Source organism: Cebus imitator, unplaced genomic scaffold, assembly GCF_001604975.1.
Source record: "Cebus imitator isolate Cc_AM_T3 unplaced genomic scaffold, Cebus_imitator-1.0 Scaffold16, whole genome shotgun sequence".
In the NCBI taxonomy this organism is placed as follows: domain Eukaryota; kingdom Metazoa; phylum Chordata; class Mammalia; order Primates; family Cebidae; genus Cebus; species Cebus imitator.
The window spans coordinates 38021-57007 of record NW_016107331.1 but is presented as its reverse complement, the minus strand read 5'-3'; the positions used below and the strand labels follow the sequence as shown (position 1 = coordinate 57007).

Sequence of the window (18987 nt, the reverse complement as noted above, 5' to 3'; positions counted from 1 at the left end):
CTGAGGCAGGAGAATTGCTTGAACCTGGGAGGCGGAGGTTGTAATGAGCCAAGATTGTGCCACTGCACTCCAGCCTGGGCAACAAGAGCAAGGCTCCGTCTCAAAAAAAAAAAAAAAAAAAAAAAAAAAGAAAATAACAGGGTTTAGTGTGTGTGTGTGTGTGTGTGTGTGTGTGTGTGTGTGCGCGCACGCGCGTATAATATTCTTGGATTATGTAATAGGCAGTTTATATTTACAAAGCAAAAATATTAGAGAATCTTAGATTTGGATATTTTACATGATTATAGGCCATAGTAAATTTTCCTTATGTATGCTTTCTTTGCCCTTTTGTCTATTGATTTAGTAATATAGTTAAGAAATCGGTCTGCATGTTTGCCAAGTAGCTGGTTAAAGGTTTCAGTTCTGCTGAGAGTTAAGCTTTGTTTCTGAAATCAGCATAGCATAACCAAACATTTGAAACACTTGTCCTGCAAGTTATCAGATTTGCATATAAGGGTATAGTAACCTTACAGCATCTGGGGGGACTTTGTAACAAAAGCCATTTCTTGAAATTGGAACTTGTAACATAGCTTCAAAGGTATTCTGCAAAATAGTGTCCTAATAGTTCAAAACTAGGTTCTAAATTCTATTTGAAAATAAAGAGCTCAAAAGTAGTTCTATTGTAAACCAGTGACTGAAACATATCAAGAGTCTGGGAGTACCTGGAAAGAACAGTTATCTTTGTGGAGTCTTTTATAGGCGTGTGTATATAATCACATGAATTGGAAATTATTTAACTAGCAAGTTATGTATATAAAATCACCATAAGCATACACACAAGCAGTTAGTGACCAGACTGAGCATGAGCAGCTCTTTGGCAGTTATCCATGCATAGGTCCATTTTAATAATACTTAGTTGAAAATTAGTATGGAGCATGTCTTTGTGCCAGGTCAAAGATGAATAAGATTGCCCTCAAGGAGCTTCATGAGACAGCAGAATATATAAACAGTAAAGATGATGGAGAGGGTGGTGATCCATGGGGTACCCTGGAAACTCACAGAGTCCCCAAGCTCTCTCTGTAATTACTTCAACATTCTCTGATGTTATACTTCCTTTACACAGTTTTAACAAATACTTGAGTGCCAGGCAAACATTAAAGAAAAAATAAACAGTCTCCATTCTTCTGGTGTTTAAACTTCAGTGAGGGAATAAGAGAAATAATTGCATACTATATAATTACTGTTGTGAAAAGTGCCATGAAAGAAGAGATCAAAGTGAGGGAAGAGGGCAGGCGGTGGTATGGCTGGATCATGAAAGTAGGCTGCTTGTGGAGTTACATAATTCATCCTTCTAGTGGATAGAAGTTGGCCTGTAAAATGGGGAAGAAGCACTCCATCAGAGGGAGGGGCGTCTGCTTTGGCCTTTGAGACAGTTAGGTGTTTTAATGCCCTCATCTGAGGTCATGGTAGTGACAACTGGAAAGAATTCATAGAGAAAGACTGGAATGAAAGAAATGAGAAAATTGTTCACTATTTAGCTCTGAGAGTAAAGAAATAGAAATAAAGATATTTCTAGTTTACTAGTTTATAACATCTGTATCCTCTAAAATATTAGATACATAAAAGACAATAGATGTTGATTTATTACATTTAATACATTGATTGCTTAAGTCCAGAAATTACACAAACTGATAGCCAATTAGTTGTACATGACCATCACAATACTAGCATCACATGTCTAAATAAATTAGAAATGCAAATTGTAATGCAGATAACAAATGAATGAATATTTCCTTAATCATTTTACATCTTCTCCAAATGAAACCCATGAGTTAAGATGTATAAATGCCCAAACTATGTAGATACTTGTCATATGGTTCTCAATTGCTAAAAATTTTAAGGCAGAGATATTCTGTGTTAAAATCCAGAATGTCATTTAGTACTGTTTGTTCAGATCTGTGAATATGGTGTTAAGCAGTATTAGTAAATGGAATTTAAAATAAATGTTTCTTCTTGAATTTATTCACTTTTACAAAAATGCATTTGAAAGAGTGATTTACTTTGAAAAGATCAAATTTTTTAGCTTACATATGAAGTTTGTTGCCACAAGTCATTTTAATTCTTGAAGAATACTCAGCATGGCAGATATGATTCCATATCTATATAGAATGTCTCCTAAGGCTTTAGTTTGTTTTCTATAAATAAGTCACAGAGGTATAATTTAACTGGTTGAAAGATAAGGAAAAATATCACTTATCACAAGCTCATAAAATAAAACTTTTACATAAGCAGTTCACTAATATGCGTGACCATAATGTACATGATAAAAGCCCCTCTCAAGCTTGGCATATGTAGTCATTTGGGATGGTTTTCTGAAAGCTGTTAATAAGCTTTCAGAAACGTATAGAAGCACATTTTAGTACTTAGAGCCTAGTTTTAGTAGAATCTGCATTCATCCATAGAAAGCATTCTAGCAAATATTAATAGTAAGGCCTGAAGTAGTTCCACAGATAGCCATGTTTATAAAGCATTGTAAAATTATTTACTTTTCATATAAATATAGACAAAGGATCCAGTCATCCATCTCTACAATGTAAAGCCTTTCGAGTATTAATGATAGATGTCTATTATTTCCATATCCTCAAAAAGAAATGTAAAGATCCTTCCTACTTTATCTGTCCATTCATATTTTAACTATTCCGCATCTTGAAACATGTTTTGCAAATTTTGCTATGATATTTAATACCCTTGGAACAATAACTTAAATCTGTTTAATCTATACTTTAGCAGACTTGTAAATAATTTCATCCCAACTTTTCCTTTTGGTTAGCATAATCCAATTATCACTAGTTCTTATTAATCCATACTCTAAAGTATTTTAAAAGTAGTCACCCATTTTTCAATGATCTCTGTGTGGCATTCTCAACACCCTTATATATAACTGCATATAGCCAATCGCAAGTTACCCCTAAGGTAACAGAGCAGAGGAATAGCACATGTGAAAAAAGACATTATAGTTCAGTTTGAAAAACCTTACGGTGGGAATCTTAATATTGCTGTGATATGGAAGACAAAGCCCCTATCCATTACAGCATTTGAACTGAATAGCCTTTGTTAGTTAACTCATACTTAGATTAAAGGAAGCCCAAGTCACTGGTCCTGATGTCATACATCACAATATCATACAAACAAAAATTCTTTCAAAGGCACAGATTACAAAAGGGGTGTTAGATGAAGGGAAGCTGAGTTTTTGTGATGAATATTCTCAAGACTGTTACTTTACTAGAAAAAAAAAAAAAAGGCAAATATCCTGCTGAAAGGGATTTCTGTTGTGCCGTCTTTCTGTAGCTAAAGTGGTGACTCTTGCTGAACTAATCTGGAGTTAGAATACAGCCAGATTTTATCACATTGGCCAGTAAATTTGTTTCTTGGAGATATGAGACTTTTGTTTCCATCAAGTCTGATCAGAAAGGCTTTAGAAGGAAAACCAAATATTGATAATAGCTGAGCAGTCAGTAGTGGACTAAGCTATTATTTATTCTGGGCTGTATTCACTTATTATCATCTCCCTTTGCTTAGATCATTTGCTTAATACTTTTTATCAGGGCCCTTACCTTTGCATATTATTTGCATAGCTTATATGTACGTTAAATAAATGAAGTTGGTAGAGATGATTCTGCCACAACTAACATGCTATTAACAAACATTTAAATACTTTGATGTTACATCATTTGATTTTGGCCTCCTCTTCAAAAACAAATTTAAACGGAACACAAAAGTTTTCTGATTCAAATAGTGGCCAGTGAAACTATTGATTACTACTGGTTTCAAAAAGATGAAAATTTATGACAAATTTGGAAACAGATTTTACTGTAAAATTATCCGTATCTTCTCACACAATTGTAGCTTTTGTAAAATCTGTTAATAAGCATCTTTTCAATTCTGCCACTACCTAGAGAGATTTTTTCTATTTTAATTATTATGTTGTTTCCCAACAACCCTACATACTGTGCTAAACAATTTTTAGGGTGAATTTTCCTTAAGTGACCTACTCTGCAAGGAAATAGTGGCATTTTTGCCTCCAAAGTTAAATCAAATTATAGAAGGCCAGATAAAAACATTTATTTCTATCTTGAATAGGTTATAATGATTATAATGCTATTACCCTGTAAATAAGAGAATGGGCTTGAAATTAATTGATCTCACTCTTGGCAAGAGATAGATGTATATTCAAAAGAGTTGAAAGAAACATAATTTTTTATTTAGTATGTAAGACTGGTTTCCTGAAGACATCTCCCCTGTAGGATGGCCTAACATCATTTCCTGAACAAATTTCCAAAGCTTTTAATCAGTGGTCAGTTATTTAAAAGTGGAAATCAACAAAAATACTGACTTTTATTAATCTAGTAGATACAGAATTCAAAGTATCACCTTGGGTCAATTCGTTTTTCTTCTCCCTTAGGAACTAGCAGTAGGTCCACCGAACAGCTTTTTATTCTTTTCCCTTAGATCTGGCTCTCAACCCTCCAAATTCACTGATGTAGGGAAACTATGATTTACGTTAAAGTATTTAAAACACCTGTAAGGCACTTTGAACCTTTCACAAATATCCCTGAGCAAGAAGTTAGTATCCACATCTCCTTCCTAAAAGAGGATAAGCTGCTTAAAATTTTCAAAGGGAATTTCTTAAGAGGCTTTTTGTAAGGGGATTTCTTAAGAGTATCGTGGGTAGGGACCAACAGTGAGTATACAAAGTTGAAGTGAAGCTGCACCTCCTGTGGCTCTTCACCCTTGTATTTTCATTCCTCAGCCACAGCTATATTAGGGTATGTGGCAAAGATCACAGGAGGGACTGTGCGAGGCAAGCAGTGCACAGATATTAGCAGATGTTACAGTGTGGAGCTATCGCCAATAGGAGCTGCTCATCAGCACATAGAAATGTTGCTCGTACTGCTAGAAGCACAGTTATATGAACCAGGACATTTCTCAGGGTGCCTATGGGACTTCTCATTGTAGTGAATAAAAATGGAAGTAGAGCTAGACTTTTGGTGTGCTCTCTCAGATGGGAAACTATGCACTGAAGTACAGAATGTTTTTGTGGAGTACACATAACATAGATTCCCTTCTCCCCTCTCAAAATCAGAAATTAACCATACCACTTCTTAGAATCATGTCTGTTTACTTACTTTCTCGCTGCTTCATTAACTTGCTAAATTTATTCTGAGGTTACATGAAAGGTTTAAACTTGTTATAAATAATACATTTGTAGTAACTAAGAATGGCAATATAAATCATTGAGTGCATACAGTATAAATCATTGAGTGGGTTTGATTTAAATTATATCTATTTCAGTTCTTTACATCACTAATCAAAAGGAGCTGCTTTAAAATATTTAATAAAATATTTAATGTTAAATCTTTTTGGCTTTTTAGTAGCTTACAGAAGATTCTTTGAGGCTTTATTGACTGCATATATGGAAGGTACCACCATTTGAGTGTCTATTTTTTGTCTTCAAGAATACATTTATATAGGCTATTTACTTCTCAAAATCATCCTAGTTTTTTTGTTTTTGTTCTTGTTTTTGAGATTCTCCTGCCTCAGCCTCGCAAGTAGCTGGGATTACCGGCATGCACCACTATGCCTGACTACTTTTGTATTTTTAGTAGAGACGGGGTTTCTTGTTGTCTGTGAGAAACAATTTAAAAAAAAAAAAAAAAAGAAGAAAGTAAAACATGGAGAGATGGTGTTTCTCCATGTTGGTCAGGGTGGTCTTGAACTCCAGACCTCAGGTGATCCACCTGCTTTGGCCTCCCAAAGTACTGGGATTACAGGCATGAGCCACCGCACTCAGCCCATTCTATGAAGATAGTTGTTATTAACCCTAATTTTATAAATGAGAAACATCTAACACCTAGTGAGGTTAGGTAACTTGCTCAAGGCCCATAACTATTAAATGACTATAGCCATAGTTTAAACCAAATCACCAGATTCAAGCCTACACTTTTAACTAGCTGTTATGAGCAATTGATTCTTACTTAATAGATATTTAACAAAAGCCTGCAAACCTCAGATGTATTTATAGAGTGATAAAGGCATACATTATACATTTCAAAGTAATTTGTTTCAGATTAATTTTATATCTTCCTCAGAAAAGTCAATAGTGTTTCACTTTTTTTTTTTACCATAGCTAAGTAAAATTCTGTATTTTATCTGATCTAAGATGCACCAAGAAAAATTATTGTCAATTAAACTATGACTGGCAGCTCTTTTAGATATGGACATAGATTTTAATATCAGCCTCTTTTGTACACATGTAATATATGTAAAATAAATGGCTTAAGTTGTTCTTATAACTTCATCATATTGAGGGTCCAGCTCTTCTCATTCACTTTCTGATTACAATTTATGGCCATGTTTTTTACTCCAATATAATCTTTTTGTGCCATCAATAACATTAGTGATACATTGTTTCTTTAAAAACTATTCTCAGCCAGGCACAGTAATGCCAGCACTTTGGGAGGCTGAGGTAGGTGGATTGCTTGAGCCCAGGAGTTTGAGACCACCCTGGGCAATATAGAGAAACCTGGTCTCTACAAAAAAAATTAGCTGGGCATGGTGGCACTTGTCTATATTCCCAGCTGCTTGGAAGACTGAGGTGAGAGGATCATTTGAGCCCTTGGAGGTCAAGCCTGCAGTGAACTGTGATTATACCACTGCACTCTAGCTTGAGTGACAGAGTGAGACCTTCTCTCAAAAAACAACAAAAAAGCTATTCTACTTTTATTTCTGGGATTTACTTTCAATGTTTATCACAAGTGTTAGTACTTAAATTCTATTTCACTTCTGAACACTACGTTTCCTAGAATATGACAAAGTGATTTCTAGTTCACCGTAGGAACTTCTGTAAAACTTCATCAGCAAACATGTATCTCAATCTGTTTACCCCTAGCCATCAGTTTCTATGTTGTATGTTGATCCAGGCATGGCATGGCAAACTATGTTGCAAAGGTGGTGGATTGTTAGGCAGAGAAGGAATCTGAGATGGAAAGTAAAACCTGGGGGATTTTAAAGGCAAACATTAAAAAAAAAAAAAAGGGCCAGAGAAGGTGGCATTTAGAAGCAGGTGCCAGCAGGAGTATAAAGTACAGAATAGGGCCAGGCACAGTGGCTCATGTGTGTAATCCCAGCACTTTGAGAGGCAGAAGCAGAAGAACCATTTGAGTTCAGGAGTTCAAGACCAGCCCGGGCAACATAACAAGACCTCCCTCTCTACAAAAAATTTAAAAATTAGTCAAGTGTGGTAGTATGTACCTGTTGTCTCAGCTACTCATAAGGCTGAGGCAGGAGGATTGCTTGAGCCCAGGAGTTCAAGGTTGCAGTGAGCTATGATTGTACCACTGCACTCCAGCCTGGGCAACAAAGGCAGACTCTGTCTCTAAAAATAACAGGCCAGGTGCACTGTTGGGAGGCTGAGGAGGGTGGATCGCTTGAGTCTAGGATTTTGAGACCAGCCTGGACAACACTGCAAAACTGCGTCTGTACAAAAAAAAAAAAAAAAAAAAATTATCCAGGTATGGTTTCATGCCTGTAGTCCCAGCTACTCAGGAAGCTGAGGTGGAAGGATTGCTTGAGCCTGGGAGGCAGATGTTGCAGTGAGCCCTGATCCCACCACTGCACTCCACCCTGGGGTGACGAAGCCAGACCTTATCTCAAAATAATAATATAATAAACTTTGTTTAAAAAAAAGAACAGAACAGTGCAAACATCTGATAAGAGGATCCCGAGGAGTACCGTGATTAGTAAGTTAATGAATTGCTGGCAAATTGGAGGCTTTCAGTTATATCTAATAGAAAACTTCCTTCATATACTAGGCCATTTGCCTAGCAGGACCTGAATTCGCTACTCATTTAAATCCTTTTGACAATAAGTATTATTTATAAATAATGCAAGATTACTCTGTTTTCATTTCTTTCCTTTAAAAGGATAACTTTTGTAAAGAAAAATTAAGACCCTAAATTGTTGAAGATGTCATTATTTTCTAAGATGACCTGTTATAGCTTGGGGCCAACAGGCTGATATGAAAGCATCTGGCCCAGAAGGTGGCACACAAGTAGTTTTAAGTCAGAATTGGTTGCTTCTGCGTTCACAGTTATGGAATGGGAAGTGAGGAGAGAAGTCAGCAGGCAGATCCTGAGACAAGCAGTGCTGCAGAGTGCTTTCATAGTTAGGGATTGACCTCACTATTGATACAGAAAATAATGTTGAAAAAAACTATTGCAACCTATTTTAATTAATTTATTTATTTTTGAGACAGAGTCTTGCTCTGTCACCCAGGCTGGAGTGCAGTGATATTATCTCCACTCAATACAACCTCCACCTCCCAAGTTCAAGTGATTCTCTTGCCTCAGCCTCTCAAGTAGCTGGGATTACAAGCATATGTCAACGTGCCTGGCTAATTTTTGTATTTTTAGTAGAGATGAAGTTTCACCATGTTGCCAGGCTGGTCTTGAACTCCTGACCTCAAGTGATCCACCCACCTTGTCCTCCCAGAGTGCTGGGATTACAGGCATGAGCCACCGCACCCAGCTGCACCCTGTTTTTAAATTGTTTTTTCAAAGAGTATTGGAATATTTTTCTCAGTTCTACATAATTAACATGCCTGAAAAGTACATGCAAGGTATTACCATTAGAGATACTCTAGGCCCTGGAGGAGTGGGAGAGAAGCAGCTTTCTTGGACTCTGTGAGTGACCATTCACATGTAGCATTCACTCTGCAGGTTAGATAAGTATATTGCTCATACATTAAGCTCTTATTTTGAAAATACAACCTTTTGAAGTACTTTTTCTTCTTGATTATAACTAGTTTAATGAAGCTTAATACTTTCTCATAGAACAGCTTTGACTTTATTTTTGAGAGAGAGTCTCACTTTGTCACCTAAGCCATCTTGGCTTACTGCAGCCGCGACCTCTCTGGTTCAAGCAGTCCTCTTGCCTTAGTCCCACAAGTAGCTGGGACTATAGGCATGTGCCACCACGCCCAGCTAATTTTTCTATTTTTAGTAGAAACTGGGTTTTGACATGTTGCCCAGGCTGGTCTCGAACTCCTGAGCTCAAGCTGTCTGCCGTCTTCGGCCTCCCAAAGTGCTGGGGTTATAGGTGTGAGCCACCGTAACTGGCCAGAATTTTGACTTTAGATAAAGGAAAAACTGTAAAATTCCAGTTTAAGGAACCTTTCAAATGATGTTTTTGGAGTGTTTTGAACTTCCTGTAGATTTGAAGCCAACAGGAAACCAGCTGGTCCATTTTGAAGGGAAACTTTACTGAACAGCCACAAGAATAAAGAATTATTTTGCCCTTATTCCAGCGTTCAGACATGCGATCATAATGGTGTTTCAGTATAGCTTGTGAATCACTGGTTTCTCCAGCTAAGCAATTTAGTGATCTCTTTGGAAGAGTTTTCTTAAGGTGAAACTAACAAAACTGTACTTATAAAAAAGAAACAAAATTAGCAGCCAGAGAACCCCAACAGTTTTAAACAAGTATTCCTGTAATGCGAGATGCTAACTTAAAATTTTGGTATCAGAATTAATCCTAAGGTAGTAATTATTTCTAAGCATCAGTCTAATGGGGGGATGAATGTGATATCTTAAAGGTTAAAGAAAAGAACTTTTTTTCCCCAAAATTAATATGTAAAATATTGAGGGGTGTCGGTATAAGGATTGAATACATCTGAGATAGCTCACAGGTAGAACTTCCTTCAGGATATCTTTTGGAATTTATTGTAAGTTGAAATTGTGTAGGGTTTTCTAATAGGAGCATTTATTATACTTGATGAAAGAAATATATGAAGAAGCTACAAAGAGAACAGGATTGACAAAAATCAGATACAGTTTACTTCCTAAGTTGTATTTCATACTGCTCTAGAAAGACAGATTATTAAAGGAGCAGCTCATAAAGTAGAGGAAGCAAGAATGTTCTAAGACTCATAGGTATTCTAAAAATTTATTTTTGGTATCCAAGAAAAAAATTGTAAAAATTATTTGAGACCCTGCTTTTACTGCTTTTGGGCATATACCTAGAAGTGGAATTGCTGGATCATATAATTCTAAATTTTTGAGGAACAGCCATACCATTTTCCATAGGAACTACGCCATTTTACATTCCTACCAGTAGTGTACCAGGGTTTCACTTTCGTTACATCCTCACCAACCCAACACTGACTTTGTTTTTTGATAGTGCCACCTTAGTGGATGTGAGGTTGTGTCTCATTGTGGTTTTGGTTTGCATTTCCTTGGTGATAAAGATGTTAAACATCTTTTCAAGTGCTTAGTGCCTGTTTGTTTCTCTTCTTGGGAAAATGTCTATTCAAGTTCTTTGCTCATTTTAAAATTGTATTGTTGAGTTATAGGAGTTATTTATATATCCTAGATATCAATCACTTATCAGATATATAATTTGCAAATATTTTCTCCTGTTCCGTGGATTGCCTTTTCACTCTTTTGTCTGTGTCCTTTGACACATGGAAGTTTTTCATTTTTATGTAGTCCAATTTACCTATTTTTTCTTTTGTTGCCTGTGCTTTTTTGGTGTCATATTCAAGAAATCATTGCAGATCCAATGTCACAAAGGTTTTCTCCTTTTTCTTCCTTTTTTTTTTTTTCTTTTTTTCAGACGGAGTTCCGCTCTGTTGCCCAGGCTGAGCTGCAGTGGTGCAATCTCAGCTCACCACAACCTCCACCTCCCAGGTTTAAGCGATTCTCCTGCCTTAGCCTCTGGATTAGCGGGGACTGCAGGTGTGCACCACCACACCTGGCTAATTTTTGTATTTTTAGTAGAGACAGGGTTTCACCATATTGGCCAGGCAGGTCTCAAACTCCTGGCCTTAAGTGATCTACCTGCCTTGGCCTCCCAGAGTACTGGGATTACAGGGGTGAGCCACTGCACTTGGCCATTACATTGATTTTTGCATGTGAATCATCTTTGTATTCCAGGATCTCTTCAGGTTTTTTTTTTATTTTTTAGACAGACTCTTGCTTCATCATCCAGGCTGGAGTGCAGTGGCACAATCTCGGCTCACTGCAAACTCCGCCTCCTAGGTTCAAGCAATTCTCATGCCTCAGCCTTCTGAGTAGCTGGGATTACAGGTGCCTGTCACCACACCCAACTAATTTTTGTATTTTTAGTACAGACAGGGTTTTGCCATGTTGGCCAGTCTGGTCTCAAACTCCTGGCCTCAAGTGACCCACCCGCCTTGGCCTCCCAAATTGCTGGCATTACAGGCATGAGGCATCACCTGGCCCTCTTCAATTTTTAAATAGTTTTGTTCAAAGAGAAGTTTTTAATTTTATGAAGTTCCTGTGGTCAATTGTTTTTTAATGGACCATGTTTTTGGTAATCTATAATATCTAAGAAATTTTTGCCTAACCCAAGTTTTATAGTTTTATATTATATAGAAGTTTCATATTTTTAAATTTGTACATAGATTATGATATATGGGTTGAGATTTATTTATTTTTGTATGTGGTTATCCAGTCATTCTAGCACCATTTATTTAAAAGACTATTATGTCTCCTTTGAATTTTTATACTTTTGGACCTTTTATTATTATCTTCGTTTTAATAATTTTCAGATATTTTTATCTCTGTGTTGATCTGCATTTCTGTCTGGGATCATACTCTAACTTGAATTTTTTTTAATATTTCCTGTAGTACACGTCTTCTTTATTAGATATAATAAATTATGTGAGGTCTCATTTACCTGGAAAACTCTTTATTTCACCTTCATTTTGACAAATATTTTTCCTTTGTGTAGAATTCTAGGATGAGAATTGTTTTCTTTTTTTTTTTCTTTAACATGGAATTTCGCTCTGTCACCCAGGCTGCAGTGCAGTGGCACAATCTCAGCTCACTGCAACCTCTACCTCCCAGGTTCAAGCAGTTCCCTGCCTCAGCCTCCTGAGTAGCTGGGATTACAGGCACGTGCCACCACACCTGGCTAATTTTTGTATTTTTAGTAGAGACGTGGTTTCATCATCTTGGCCAGGCTGGCCTTGAACTCCAGACCTCATGATCCACCCACCTCGCCTCTCAAAGTGCTAGGTTTATAGGCATGAGCCACCTTGCCTGGCCATAATTGTTTTCTTTCAACACCATCACTCCACTATCTTCTGGATTGCATAATCTGTGATGGAGTATCACTATACAGTAGTCCCTCCTTAACCACAGGGGCTATATTGCAATACTCCCAGTGGATGCCTGAAATCATGGATAGTACTGAACCCTATATCTATTATGTTTTTTTCTGTAGATACATACCTGTTATAAAGTTTAATTTATACAATAGGCACAGTAAGAGATTAACAATATGAAATAATAAAATAGGATAATTATAGGAATACATTGTAATAAAAGTTAAGTGAATGTGGTCTCTCCCGCTCTCAAAGTATTTTTATCATACAGTAATATTTTCAAACTATAGTTGACCATGTGTGCTGGAACCACAGAAAGAGAAACATTGAATAAGGAGCTACTGTAATTGTTATTTTTCTCTATGTATAATATGTTTTTATGCTTTTTGCATCTGTGGTTTCATGTCTTTTATTTTTTGAAAGTAGTAAGACTTTATGTCTTCAGATATTTCCTCTTCCCTCCTCTCTTCTCCTTCTGTGATTCTGTTGAACATTTGTTAGACTGTTTATATGGCCCTTTATGTCTTGGAAACTTTTTCTTTTTTCTCTTTGTGTTTCAGTTTGGCTGATTTCTGTTGATCTATTTTCATCTTCACTGGCTTTTTATGCAGCTGTGCTAAGTTCACTGAACCTGTCAAAGGCATTCCTGTTACTATGTTCTTTATTTCTAACATTTCTATTTGATTCTTTCTCATAGTTTTCAGTACTCTACTAAAATTCACAATCTGAGTGAACATGATATCCGTCTTTCCACCAACACCTTTAACATGGTGTTTATCTTCTTTCTTTGATATATTCAAGATCAGATTCATCTGTGAGTATGATTCTGTTGATTGCTTTCTCTCTTGACAGTGAAGATGGGATTTTTTGGTGGTTTTTTTCTTGCTTTTTGGTATATCTTGTAATTTTTTTCATTGAATACTAAACATTGTGTGGAGGACAGTAGTGGTAAACACTATTTCCTCCTAGAAATGGCCATGACTCTTCTGCTAGGCCATTAATACGAAAGTTCACTCAGGTTGAAATGGATTTTGATTTTGTTGTTTGTATGGTTACTATGAGTATTTTATAGTCTTTAAACATCTCTAGCATTGCCTTGTGCTTAGCGTTAGGGCTGGATCACTAGAGGGGTCTACTCACTGCTTGACACTCATTTTTTGGTCTTTTTTTGGTGTGTGTGTGTATGCCTCAAAAAGGTCTGTCTCTACAGTCTTGACCTTCCAGCAATGGAAGGCTGCTATTAGAGAGGACAGAATGGGATTCTCTGTTGTTTTTGTCCAGCCTCAGTCTTGGGTAGACCCTTTGTCCCAGGATCTCAGAAGTGAGGCATTCTCAGTGATCCTGCCCCTCTTCCAGTAGCAGGTAAATTCAGCCTTGTGATATTTGAGAGTCTTGTGTAGGAGTTTCCTGCTTCTGTCCCACAGGTTAGAGACCTCTGAATCCAGGACTATTTTCTGTTCCTCTCACAGAGTTACACAGCTTTATTCTCTTTGCCCCCAGCCATAACAATCTTCACCTGTGTCCAGGCGACAGGACTTCGAGGTATCCTTCTCCCATTGGTTGAAGATTTTGGTCCTGCGGAGAAGAAGGGTCCTGGCCAGATATTGCGATTTTCCCAAGTGGAAGCCTCTCCCCTCATCCAGGATCCTTTCTCTAGTCTCTCTCTCTCTTTCTCTCCAGTCTTTCTCCTGAGAACCTGACAGAAGTCTGTGGTAAAGAGCCTGCAAGAAAGTGCAAACTCCCTTTTGTATCTCTGGCTCCCAGGATACAAAAGCTTAGAAATGCTTCTGGTAGCCATTTTGTTCGTTAAGTACCATTCCAAGCATGAAATTGTGAAGTTATCTTCTTGATACAGGTAGAAAATAAAATGATGACACTTATCTAGGATATATCATTGACATATAGTATATTTTAAGATTTTACCAGATTTATCTCTTAAACTTGAGCTTCCTTGGGTCTAAATATCAACCAAATATGAAAATATTGGAAAATGCTAGCATGAATTTGAAGAATCTGCTAACCTACTGTAAACATATACTTCAACAATCAAATGTTTTAAAATAACTGATTGGTGTTATAGCTACCTAGACTGCTCATATAAAAAGTACTTCTGCCAATTGGCATTAAGTTGTAAATTACACCAAAAAAAGGCAACTTGTTCAGGAATACCAACCTTTTCTTAAACGGGTTTGTCGTAGAGTCCCCAGGTTCCAGATCTGCAGTGTTTTATAGATGAAATCCCTGTTATCCTAAATGCATGCATGATAGGATTAAAATGGGAGTCAAGAAACTGCAGCATATGATTCTACTGCCCAAAACTAGTGTGAAATTCCATCCCTAATGTGAAGGCTAAAATATTTATATGTAAGATTTTTATTATTATGAAAACTTTATAAAATTAAAGTTATAAAATTTACTACTCATTAATTTGATCTGAGGTTGGTTTTGCACTTATTTCATAATTAATACCTTTGCTTTTCATTTAGTCAGTGCACAGATTGGCAAGCACCAGGCTTTGCTGGTAAGTGACAGGATGGGTGTAATAACTGGAAAATACTTGTTGGAGAAAACTTGAATCAATGAAAGGAAAAAAAACGCAATTTTATAAACAGATTCTGAATATAGAAAAAATTGAACAAAAATTCATAGAATAAAATGAGAATCTGATTGGGAAGAAGAGCTGTCACAGAAAAGCCAGCTTTATTAGAACAGGAAATATAATCCATGTACTTCAGTCCAGGAAGATGGGGCAAATTGATAGGCTACATGGTGTGGGTTTTTTTAAATTATGTTTATTAGTTTGCTTGAGCTGTCCTAAAAAAAAATGCTATAGATTGGGTGGCTTAAACTGTAGAAATCTATTTTCTCACAGTTCTGAGATCAAGGTGTCTGCAGGGTAGTTTCTTCTGAGACCTCTTTTCCTCGGCTCGTAGATGGCTGTCGTCTGTTTTTATGTTCATGTGTCTGTGTCCTTATTTCCTTCTCTTACAAGGACATCATTTATACTGGATTATGGTCCACCCTAATGACTGTATTAAACCTTAATTAACTCTTTAAAGACTCTACTTCCCAATATAGTCATACTGTGAGATACTGGAAGTTAGGACTTCAATATATGAATTCTGGAGGGACATAGTTCCGCCTAACACACGGAATTGAAAAGGTAGTCAGAATGCAGGGATCATCTTGAACAGTACTGTCCAGTGGAGCATTCTGTCATGATGAAATGTTCTGTATCTTTGCTGTCCAGGGTCGTAGCCAGTAGTCATGTGTGGCTGTTGAGTGCATGAAATGTGCCTCAAATTCAAAGCTGATTTTTTTACTTTAATTTTGAGCTATTACATTTAAATAGCCACATGCTAGTATTTGGATAATACAGATCTTGACTGATGGCTTCATTTGACATACAAAGAACTGAGAACCAAAGTGCTTGAGAATTGGGTCTAAGGTCACAGATAATTACTGAAATACTTGTGACATAAGCAGTTATAAAATTCTTGATAGATTTTGCTGTCTAGTGACTATAAAATAAAACCCCGATAAATATAATAGAAAAACATTCTCATTTTAAAATTCTTTCTCCTGCTATAAATATGTGGTAATCCATTTTACTTTATAATTGTATAATTTTGACAAATGGATTTTAGGAGTAAATAATCATTTTTTCTTCTGGTTAACTTTTAAAGGGGATTGCTATTGACATATACAAGTGTTTAAATTAGCTCACTAAGATTTCAATTGTCAGATTGAAGTTTCCATTTAAATAAAATGCATCTCTGAAGGGGGAAAACTGGTAGGTGGTTTAAAGAAAACTTTGTAATTCAGTTAGAGCAGTGAATCCATGCATGCTTTGTTCAGAAGATCTGAATCTGTAAAACCATTTCACAAAGGAAGAATAAGAAAAGAGCTTTCTTTTCAGGATAGAAATGGATTGTTAAATTAATGCTTAGCTTGTTGCTTGAGTCTATCCTTTCATGTTTTGATGAGATTTTCTCAGTAAACTTTAGGAATATTTTTAACTTTTCATTTTAAACTAATTTTAGACTTAAAGAAAAATTACAAAAACTGTACAGAGTCCCCATATACCCTTCACCTAGCTTCCCTTAATGTTAACATCTTGTGTAACCATAATACAGTGATTAAATCCAGGACAGCAGCATTGATACACTACTACTAACTAACTCTTAGTTTTCACCAATGTTCCCTTTCTGTTCTAGGAACCTACCTAGGATACCACCTTACATTTAAATGTATTTCTCCTTGTTTCCTTCATTTTCTTTTTTATTTATTTATTTTTTTTTGAGACGGAGTCTTGCTTTTGTTGCCCAGGCTGGAGTGCAATGGCACCATCTTGGCTCACTGCAAACTCCACCTCCTGGGTTCATGCAATTCTCCTGCCTCAGCCTCCTGAGTAGCTGGGATTACAGGCACCCGCCACCATGCCCAGCTAATTTTTTTGTATTTTTAGTAGAGATGGGGTTTCACTGTGTTGGTCAGGCTAGTTACAAGCTCCTGACCTCAGGCAATCCACCCGCCTCAGCCTTCCAAAGTGCTGGAATAACAGGTGTGAGCCACTGTGCCCAGCCTGTTTCCTTCATTTTCTTAACATGTTTGAAGATTTTCAGCTGTTTTACAGAATATCCCTCAGTTTGGGTTTATATGGTATTTTCTCATTATTTGACTGAAGTTACGCATATATTGCAAGAATACTATAGAAACAATCTTGTGTCCTTCTCTGCATCGTATCGGGGTTCATGATGCTGATATGTCGTAATTCTGGTGATAAGCTTTAGAAATCTTGATAATGGAAACTATGCTTTTTAAATCAAATACTTACTAAAATTACTATAAAATATCAACCCATCAAAACATTTACACTAGAATACAAATGACTTATCAAACTCCCAAAAAATGGTGATTGAAGAAAGCTATAAGCATCACTAGTTAGTTAATGGCATGAGGTTAGTAGAATTTTACTAATAGAAATAAACTTCAGTAATGAGAAAGAGAAACAACCTTTTTCTTTCTAATGAGGCAATTCTTTCTTCATTGGAAAGTTAAGGAAGGAATTTTCAAGAGGAGTCTTTCCCACTAAAAGAATTGTCTTTATAGTAGAAAATTGTTTTAGTTGAGATATTTAACTGTAGTAGCTTGTTAAGTAGAACATTAAATGAGGAAAAAAGATGATTGCTTTAGTCTTCTTCTATTTATGACACTGGAATTATATCAGAATTCAAGTCATTAGAACCAGTTCTAGGCATAGCCTTTCATATGAAATCAGTTTATTGTAGCAAATGTTTGTATTTTTGACATTTTAAAGTCCTGAATAAGATGAAATAAATCAACAATTTCAAAAGAAATACTACATTACATATCCCAAACCTTATGACATTTAAGCATCCTCATATGTTTTATTAAGGAATGAAATTGTACTGTAGACTTTGATACTCATAAAAAATATCATACATTGTTAGGTTTTGCTTATATGTTTTTCAGGCTATCATGTGTATTTCTTAAAAGAGAATGGGTGAAAACTCTTCTGTAGGTAGCTGTATTTGTCATGATGAAGGTGGGAAACATTCCACATCAAACCTAGTACTTGGGTACTTTTTATATTTCTTCACTGGCCAGATTTTCTTTACTAGGAATATTTTGGTAAAGTATTTGTGTTTTTTAGTATTTTGGGGTTATCTTTGAAAACATTCTTAGGGCTGGTCACAGTGGCTTACGCCTGTAATCCCAGTATTTTGGGAAGCTGAGGCAGGTGGATCACCTGAGGTCAGGAGTTCAAGACCAGCCTGGCCAACATGGCGAAATCCCATCTGTATTTAAAAAAATACAAAAAATTACCCAGGCTTTGTGGTGTGTTTGTAGTCCCAGCTGCTTAGGAGGCTGAGGCAGGACAATCGCTTCAACCCAGGAGGCAGAGGTTGCAGTGAGCTGAGATTGCAGCATTGCACTCCAGCTTGGGAGACAGATTGAGACTCCATCTTAAAAAAAAAAAAAAAAAAAAGAAAAGAAAAGATTCTTAGACTATGAATCCTACAAGAACTGAGTACTGCTGTCCCTTCAAAGTAATAGTGTGATGGATAGATTTTTCTTTTTCTTTTATTTTAGTTCAGCAATCAGCAAACACTGGGAGGCTGAACTGGCTACCCTCAAAGGAAATAATGCCAAACTCACTGCAGCCCTGCTGGAGTCCACTGCCAATGTGAAACAATGGAAACAGCAACTTGCTGCGTATCAAGAGGAAGCAGAACGTCTGCACAAGCGGGTAATTTCAGGGCTGCTGACTCTAGAGATTTAGGGCTAGCAGGTTTTCTTGATCAGAAGAAATTTGCATTAGATTCAGCACAGGGATATCTTCTAGTTCTAGGATGTCAGAACATATATATGGGTTGTATTATATGCATTTGTTTGGTTGAGAAAAACATTTTCCAGAGTTTAATGAGAATGAAGAATATACACCTTTTGAAATCAACAAACCCTAGTGCATATTCCAGTTCTGCCAGTTATTATCTGTATGATCTTTGATAAGTTATTTCCTTCTTCCAGCTCAGTATTCTCATCTGTAAAATAGGAATAGTAAGTACTCTGTACAATTCCTGTGAAGATTAATTGAATACTTGGCATGTAGTTGCACCAAGTCAAAAATATGTATTCTGCACAATTCCTATAAAATTCGTTGAGACACTTAGGTGCCATGTAGTTATACTGTCTCAATGAGTTGCAGTGAATCAATGAGTTTTTTTTATTATTTTCTTTTTTTTTTTTTAAAAAGAGTTTCACTATGTTGGCCAGGATGGTCTAGATCTCTTGAC

General features: G+C 36.4%; 1 protein-coding gene across 1 annotated transcript in view; it reads left to right on the top strand.

The window, feature by feature from the left end:
- Positions 1 to 18987, top strand: part of HOMER1 (homer scaffold protein 1) — a 148499-nt gene that overhangs the window by 98781 nt on the left and 30731 nt on the right. The window contains exon 6 of the mRNA XM_017507296.2: positions 18284 to 18440. Within this exon, the coding sequence (XP_017362785.1) occupies positions 18284 to 18440 (157 nt within the window). The remainder of the gene's footprint in view (positions 1 to 18283; positions 18441 to 18987) is intronic.